Raw genomic sequence first — 9,028 nt, 5'->3', positions numbered from 1 at the left:
CACTGAAACATGGTACTTAAAAAAAAGAAAGAGAAAGTAAATAACATTCAGATGATAGAGATTAGGGGTAAACGCTAACCTTGGAGAATGCACTTCATAACGATTAGCATCTGACTGTCTAACTTTCCAGGGACGGCCAATTTGGATGTGTAGTTCAAGCAAGGCTTGATACGTAGGGGTTAGCAGTTCTGGGTCCATCAAGAGACTCTCTTCACGACGTTCTGACATCATTTCCATCATACGTATCCTACACGACAAGGGAATAGCAAGTCTATTATACTAAAAATATACGTAGATTAACAGAACATATATGCTAATACTGTTACAAAAAGAAAACTAATATAAGCTTGTACTGTGACTAAGGAAACTGATACAAACCTGATCGAGTCAACGAACGCTCACGCAGGTAATTCCTTCTTCTTTTCGCTGGTGAAGGAGATTTAGTAGCAGGTGAGGATTCTGTTGGTGAATCTTCGACAGATTTCCTTCTTCTTTTCGCTGGTGAAGGAGATTTAGCAGCAGGTGAGGATTTTGTTGGTGAATCTTCGACAGATTTCCTTCTTCTTTTCGCTGGTGAAGGAGATTTAGCAGCAGGTGAGGATTCTGTTGGTGAATCCTCATCGGATTTCCTTCTTCTTTTCGCTGGTGTCGCTGGTGTAGGAAACACTTCAGTAATTTCTTCTGTAATCGTCCTCTTAATTTTCCTACTTGTACCCATTTCTTATTCAATTGAATTAGGTCAGGAACTGAAATAGGAGATGAAACTGATCAATTTTGATTTGAAACTGAAATAGGAGATGAAACTGAGATGTTTTGAATTAGGTCTGCTGTAGATTGAAAACTGTTTTTAAAGGGTAACCTAGTAATTTGAACTTCTTTTAAACTTTTTTGGACCAGCCACTAAATGATTTTTCCCACTGGACTAGCCATTAAACCGGGTCGGGTTTAGTGGACTAAACAGGAAATTCCTCATTCTTAAATAATAAGGAAATTATCCCCATATAGAAACCAGTAAATTATGGAAAATTACCAAATTGTCCCCGTAAATTCTTAACTAGTTGAAAGCCTAACAAGCTAAGCTCCAACAACATAAAACAGGTTGTTAATTGTCCTGAATCTTTTTTTTTTTCTGATCTTAGTTGTCATGAATTCTTAATTTTCTGATCGGAGTTGTCCTAAATTTCTTAATGGAAAAAAATAAACAAGAACCGCTGAAGGTGCACTTTTAGTTGATGTTTTGGGGGAAAAGAAGCTATAAAAAAATGGTAAACCCGACTTCTAAATAAAGTTTCCTTGTCTTAAGGCTTAAGCGTGAGAAGTGCATTTCAATACAAACAATGACAGCCCCATTCTTCAAAAGCTTAGCATTACAGTCAAGATAATCAAAACGTCCAAGCCTTAACTAAGAACTAATTTGTTTGTCAGTAGTAGACTGACTGACGACTACAAATAGGCACTCATGATATTCGACAATCACCATCTTCTTCATCTATCATCTTCTAAACCTCAACTGGAATAATATCCTCAAAATCTCCTAACAACTCATAACATGTCTACTCCCCAAAACTTCCCTTTCTATTACTTTTCTCCACCACCTCCTCAGTACTACCCAAACCCTCCGTATGTTATGCCACCACCATCAACTCCATCCTGGTCTGTCACACCACCAAAGCCACCTACTCCAGCAGTCTCACCCCCAGCACCAAAGCGACCTACTCCTACAGTTTCACCACCATCACCAAAGCGGCCAACTCCGATAGTGTCACCACCACCACGCAAGAAGCCAACTCCACCAATGGCACCACCACCAAAAAAGCCGCCAACTCCAGCAGTGAGAGCACCACCGCCACCCCGTCATTTCAGTCCTCCACCATCTCCCATGATAAAACCGCCAGCTCGTCCTCTTGCTCCACCTCCTCCTCATATCACTCCACCATCACCTGGACCATCACACCACACCACCATCATTATCGTATTTGTATCCTTGGGTGGTCTATTCTTTCTTGCATTCCTCTCAGTAGCTCTGTGCTGCTTTATTAAAAAGAAGAAGAAGAAGAAGACAGCTCAAAAATCTGAGATCATAAGCATTGATGGACATAGGAAGGTGCAGGAAAAAATTGTACCTGGCCCAAATGGTACAGAAGCTGTAATGCTAACCATTGATGAGGATATCCATATTCAGGAAGCAATCAAGAAGAACGAAACAATTGGTGAAGGTTTACATGCAAAGTCTGTAGAGAGTAATGCAGTCCCCCATGGCAATGGTAATAGCTCTGCAGAAAACACTTCGCGAACTGCTGACGTTGGAGCATCTTCTTCCAATTCTAATCATTAACTTCTCGACAATTAACCATAAGATTTACGGGTTGAAACATTTGCATGGTTAACGCTTCATCGACTAAGAAGCATTTGTGTTGTGTGATTTCTTGTTCTTTTTTCCTTCCACACTGAAAATAAGTTGTTCGAATAAGGACAATCATTGATTCATTGTACTTGTGATAATTTTTCTCTAAAACCCATAATGGGATATACAATAAGATGTAAAAAAGAGGTTTGCTGCTATTTGTATAATCATATGTCAAATGAAGTCACTTACTCATTTTAGTACACCCAATATAGATTCTAGCTGTAAGTCAGATCTTTTTAACAAATCAATTCAAAGAAACTGGTAACAAAAAGGAAAATAATCCGTAGAGCCTAGTTACCTACAGGGTTAAATTAAGAAATTCACCATTTTAAAAGAAGAATACTATACTGTGACATAGTTAAACAAGATGTGCATATGTTCAATTATTACTTGACTAGAGGGAAAAAAATGAGGAAGTAATTACTGATGCTTTTACCAAATTAATTAAAAGATCCAATCCTAACCTAGCTTCAGCCAGGTTCATACCCTCTCTTAGGATTCCATGCTTGCCTAAGCAGTAAGCAGAGAAATTATGGCACATGGGCTCAATGTTTCTCTAGTACTTTATGATCCTGGTTCCAAAAGCGCAGACTGAGAGTCTTAATAATAATTTTGAGTCTGTCAAACGACAGAAAAAGGTTTCATATACAGTATCAAGGATAGGAATCTTGATATGCACAATCAGTTATAAGAGTCGTACAACAAGCTTAGATTAATCGAGACGAAGGTCTTAATTTCTGGCTTGATAAAACTAGATTTAATATTCTAAATATCTATTTCGCACCACTTGGCTATAATGAGGAGATTAAGGTTGGAGTTCTGCCAGATCAACACTCAAACACATCTCCAAACCATCAGTTGGTCCCACATGTGATTTGAAATATATTGACTATGGTAGAGCTGTATTTGGTACTCTTATATAAGTTATCAAACTTGGAACATATGCTATTATGACTTACAGGTACAAAAGAAAACTTCCAATGTACGGCAACTCCAGCAGGTTGTCTTCTTCAGCAGAATAGTTTCAGTGCAGATGAGATCTGAAATTAGAGGACAGAAACATAGTACATAAGGATAATTTGAAAAGTGCAAAACAGATTTATATTACACGGGAAGAATATTGTAGGGTTCTTAGTACTTATGCTGTTGAAGAGTGACAAAAAAAAAAAGACAAAAAAAAAAAGAAAAAAGTATAGGAGGCATTTAAGGACCAAAACTAACAAATGGCTAAAACAATCTATGCAAAAATAAATTTAAAGGAAAAAAAAAAAAGAAAGAAAGAAAAGAGAGTAGAAGGCACATAAAAGAGGACAACTGGACAAGGCTAGCTTCTGATAGTGAATAGCAAGACCATCCTGGACTCTATAAAAACCATAGAAGAGAAACATAATTATCCAAAGGATATATGGCTGTGGAAAGAGATGACATTTCACTATACTTACGTGGATGAGGCAAACAATAGTAGCTCACCGTAATCCCACTGAAACACCTCACTAGCATGTTATTCTCTATTTCTAAAACAAAGAAAATAGGTCTCCCTGCATGTAAAATGTTGAGATCGGAAAATCCATTTTGCTAGTCAGGTTTCCTTGTCTTAAGCCTTAACTTGAGAAATGCATTTAAGTGCAAATTATGACAACTTTCAGACAACTTAGAATGAGAGACGAGAAAGTAAAGACATGAAGATATTCCCATCAACGTTTCTCAAATTTCTTCCAGTATTTCTATTAATAGGAACAAGCAACAAATAATACAAATACTCATAGGCACAGCCCCAAAAATATAGCAAACATCATCTTCTCCTGCTATACTGAATCTAACCCCTCCATACACACAGACACATGCACCACTTCCATTGAAAAGAATGCTCATATTCAGGAAGCAATAAAGAAGAAAGAAATAGTTGCAGAAGGTTCAGGTACCAATCAGCCTGTGGAGAGCAATGAAGGCTCTGCAGAAAACACTTACTGTGATTTGGATGTTAGGGGATCCTCTCCCAGATCCAATCATCATCTTTTTCAAGATATTACGCGATACAAGTTTTCACTACATGGTTAGGACTATATTTTATATAGGTATCTAAACAGAATCCAAAAATGAGCTTCATATAGGTATTGCTTTGTCTCCAACCTATCTGGAGTCATCGCACATCCTAACCAAATAAACCAGTAATTTGAAACTTTACATCCAGTCCAATCACAGCAGATGAAGAACAAACAGAGTAGTTGCGAGCAAAATAATATGAACATTAGAAAACAAACTCACAAGCTAAACATTGTTGAGGAAAAATAAACAAACATGACTATGAAGTAGCGAATAAGTGGAAGCGTTATAACTTACAAAGGCACGAGACAATTTTAACTTTTTGAAACTCCTTACTGTCTAATCTCCTTCAGAGAAGAGAGGAGCTCTCATGAAGTTTGCATGAGATGATCTGGAAGTGAATGAAAAAACTCAGAATAAGCTAATTACTACCAGTCACAACTATTAAATGTGTCATTAAGGACTATAACTGCAGAACAAAGTCAATGATGTTGAAGGAAAAGCTAAAAGGAAGCAAAATGGAAACTCAAAAGCTACCTTCTCATTTCACGAGATATAACTATCATGTCATACACTCTGACGTTCACCAGTGAGAACACATTGTTCCTCTTCAGGTAACCCATTTTATGGATTCAATGCAGAACCATTCACTTTGCTCCTTGAAGACATAGGTTCAGATTGTAGCTTCATATAGATACAATTTAAAGAGGATCTTCCAAATATATTCTGAAAGCAATTGCCTTGGGTATTATCTCACTTTCCATTTCACGAAAATGAAACTTTGGCTTCTGTAAATAGTAATCTGATTACTCATAACCTTGAGGCAACATCATTATCTTGCTCATCGTGTCTAATGTCTCATATGCCATTTTCATCTGTGGAAGAGACACGTCACCTTGAAAAAATCTAAAAACCCTATCATTGATATTAATCCAACTGAGACCAGGTGTTTTGACTAAAGCCAACTCCTTCATCCTTGCTCGTAATTTTTGAACATTATCCCACCTACCAACAGACTCATATATATTAGACAACGCAATATAGTTACTAGAATTATGAGCTTCCAATTCAAAAAGTTGATAAGCTGCAATTTCTCCAATCTCCATATTTTTGTGAATTCTACATGCACCAAGTAGAGCACCCCAAACACTAGCAGCTGCTTCTCCTGGAAAATTCTTTACTAGTTCTAATGCCTCCTCGAGATGTCCAAAACGGCCAAGGAGGTCCACCATACAAGCATAATGCTCAATACCAGGTTTTATTCCAAAATCCGAACTCATTGAATTGAAAATCCTTCGACCTTGATGAATAAGACCAGAGTGGCTACAACTAGAAAGGATAGCTGTGAATGTAACACAATTGGGTTTGAATCCAGCAGCTATCATTTCCTCAAAGAGAATTATTGACTCCTCTCCCTTCCCATTAACTCCATATGAAGATATCAATGTGGTCCAAGTTACAACACTCAAGTCATTCATGTTCTTGAAAACCAGCCGTGAATTGCTTAAGCATCCGCACTTGGCATACATATCAATTATAGCATTCCCAATAGCGATATCCCTACTAAAACGTAGACTCTTAACTACTTGCCCATGAATTTCTTTCCCTTTCATCAAGTCATCTTCCTTCCCACAGGCACTCAAAATGCTCGGTATTGTCCTCAAATCCATTTTCAATCCTTCCTCCTGCATTTCTTTAAAACAAAATAGCGCCTCTTCTGAGAACCCAGCTCTGGCAAAACCCCCAATCATCGAATTCCAAACAACAACATCCCTAACCACCATTTTCCCAAACAGCCTATTTGCATCAATCAAGTTCTCACATTTAGCATAGAAATCAATTAACGAACTCCTAACAACAACATGGTCTTCAAACCCAAGTTTAATAATCCAAGAATGCATTACCTTACCGATACAAGAATCTCCAATTCCTGCACAAGCCTTAAAGATTGATGGAAATGTGAAATGATCAGGTCGAAGACCAGTTTTCAAAAACTCATCAAACATCCTTAAAGAATCGTGATAAAGAGAATTCTGAACGTAAGAAGAGATCAATATGTTCCAGGAGTGCATATTTCTGTCAGTCATTCTATCGAATACTTGTTGAGCATATTTAAGGTGGTCACTGCACCTTGAGTAGACTAATATGAGATCAGTTTGAAGAGTGAGGTTTTGATAAAAACCATTGATGAGGATTTGAGTGTGGGTTTGCTTAATCTGGTTGATTGCTGACAGAGGAAGACAGTTTCTCATGATTGAAGATAACCGTACTACTCCCATTGCTTTTGACAGAGGAGACAAATGAGCTGAGCTTACCTAGTAATGAACAGACTATTCTCACTCTCATTGTACAATCCTCTGCCTCCCCAAAAGAACCATTTTTTTTTTTTTTTTTAGGGATCATGGTTTTTTTTGGGACCATGGTCTTATTAGGCCAACCTCCCTATACTTATAAGGGGTGTCTTAAAGTTAGGTAAGTACATATTTACCCTTTATTTTAATTTAAATTAAAACTAACCTAATAACTATATAAATCTAATCATATATCTAATCTAAATGAATCTATTAACCAAAATCAAAATAAAAAACAAAAATAGTGGGGAATCGAATTTTTTTAGTTTTGAAAAAAAAAAAATTATCCTCTTCTTCTTCTATCTTTGCTTGACGTTCCTCGTTCGATTGAAAAATGAGTATTAACCTTCAAAATGAGTTGAAAATGGAAGTTGCAGAGAGAAGTTCGGCTAGGAATTATGTAAAAAACTTTGTCGAACTAACCGAACCTAATGGAAATGATGAACATGAAGAACAGTTTGGCTATTTCGCAAAAAAAAATTCCCAATCGAACTTTAGTTCGGTTATGTCGCAAAAACAATTTCCCAACCGAACCCTAATAGTTCGGTTAGTAGCAAAAAAACATTTCCCAACCGAACCCTAGTAGTTCGGTTAGTTGCAAAAACATTTCCCAACCGAACCCTAGTTCGGTTAGTAGCAAAAAACATTTCCCAAACGAACCCTAATAGTTCGGTTAGTAGCAAAAAACATTTCCCAACCGAACCCTAGTAGTTCGGTTAGTTGCAAAAACATTTCCCAACAGAACCTTAGTTCGGTTAGTAGCAAAAAACATTTCCCAACCCAACCCAACCCTAATAGTTCGGTTAGTTGGAAAAAACATTTCCCAACCGAACTTTAGTTCGGTTACGTCGCAAAAAATGTTTCTTAATCGAACTTTAAGTTCGGTTTGATCGTAAAAAGTTTTAAATTCTTTTATAACCGAACTATTTAATGGTCACACCAAATATAGAGTTTGGTTTAATTGCAAGAAAAAATTTCATTTTTTTGAACCGAACTTCTTACTGGTAACTAATCATATTAATCACTAATCATTAAATTCGTTTTTGATCATAAATTAACCGAACTTAATCGCAAAATAAGTTGAGTCGTGCTATCACGCGAGTATTCGTGTGATAACTGAAATGAACTCGTGTAGTGGCCGTTAGATCAATATCACAGCTACGGATCCGTCAAATAAGGAAACTCTATCATTCTGTATATCTTTTATTATTTAAGCACCCATAATTGTTATATTTATTCTATTTAACCCCTTACCAATATTGCTTCTCAAGTCTATGAACACAGAGATTCCACTTTGCTATCATGGAGTTTAAATGAACTATGCAGATCTTACTCATAATTAAGTGTATATGACGTTGATCCCACCTTGCCCTTCTTTGCGTTTATATTCATGTTGCGTATAGGATACAAGTAATAGAAAGAAATCTTCTTCCCAATTATGGCATTAGGTGACCAATTGCTATCCATGGATAGTTTTTCTCCAGTTCATGGATAATCAATTTCAAAATCACAACCTAATATCTCAATAATCTTTGTAATATAGTGGATCGTATCAATACTTAGTGTTTTCAACCCGTCTAAAAATTTGTAAATTAACCATGTGCAGAGTTGCGATTTTGATTACATTTTTTTTTGAAAGGATGATTATGATCGCATATTACTGGTTATTTGATCATGATTTCATTTCTTGTGATTTTAACTGTGGTTGCAATTGATTTCTTAAACTTATAGAAGATGAAAGGTTTTCTCTGGTTCGGGTTTCTGGATTTGAAGAAAGATTAGAAACCCAAAATATTTTGTCTGCCGCTGGTAAATATTCTGGCCTCCATGAAAGTATTTTACTTGTGGATGATGTTCGAGCAGAAGAGAGATTCACGTTAGCTAACTCTAGGAGGACTGAATATAAAAAATGTATAAAGTATATGGCTGCTTAAAGAATATATTATCTAGAGAATATTTGATTTTTGTTTCCGGATCAACAACTGTATTGCAAATCGAACGGCCATTACCCGCAAGTTCATTTCAGTTATCACGCGAATACTTGCGTGATAGCACGACTCAAAAAATTTAAAATTTCTCGGAAAGAAAATTTTCAATTTTTTTGTAATAGAACTTCTTAATGGTAATTAATCATTACTAATCACTAATCATTACTAATCATTAACTAATAACTAATTAATCATTAAACTAACATATTTAATTAAGAAGGATAAGTTTGGTATTAAGA

The 9,028-nt window shown here is 36.3% G+C and overlaps 2 protein-coding genes across 2 annotated transcripts; one reads left to right on the top strand and one right to left on the bottom strand.

Annotated features, from left to right (window-relative positions):
- Nucleotides 1–1,549: 1,549 nt before the first annotated feature.
- LOC113359616 (extensin-like) lies at nt 1,550–2,335 on the top strand. Its single transcript, XM_026603219.1, has one exon. It carries the CDS (start codon nt 1,550–1,552, stop codon nt 2,333–2,335), a length of 786 nt encoding a protein of 261 aa, XP_026459004.1.
- A 1,044-nt stretch (nt 2,336–3,379) lies between these two features.
- Nucleotides 3,380–6,751, bottom strand: LOC113361366 (pentatricopeptide repeat-containing protein At5g04780, mitochondrial-like). Its single transcript, XM_026604629.1, has 3 exons — nt 4,988–6,751; nt 4,748–4,841; nt 3,380–3,447 (listed from the first exon to the last, which is right to left on the bottom strand). The coding sequence occupies exon 1, from the start codon at nt 6,727–6,729 to the stop codon at nt 5,257–5,259; it is 1,473 nt and encodes a 490-aa protein (XP_026460414.1). The 5' UTR covers nt 6,730–6,751; the 3' UTR covers nt 3,380–3,447; nt 4,748–4,841; nt 4,988–5,256.
- Between the last annotated feature and the right edge of the window lie 2,277 nt (nt 6,752–9,028).

The sequence above is a fragment of the Papaver somniferum genome, chromosome 3 (assembly GCF_003573695.1).
Source record: "Papaver somniferum cultivar HN1 chromosome 3, ASM357369v1, whole genome shotgun sequence".
Taxonomy (NCBI): domain Eukaryota; kingdom Viridiplantae; phylum Streptophyta; class Magnoliopsida; order Ranunculales; family Papaveraceae; genus Papaver; species Papaver somniferum.
Note: the sequence above shows the minus strand (reverse complement) of the source record. Positions and strands in the feature narration are given on the sequence as shown.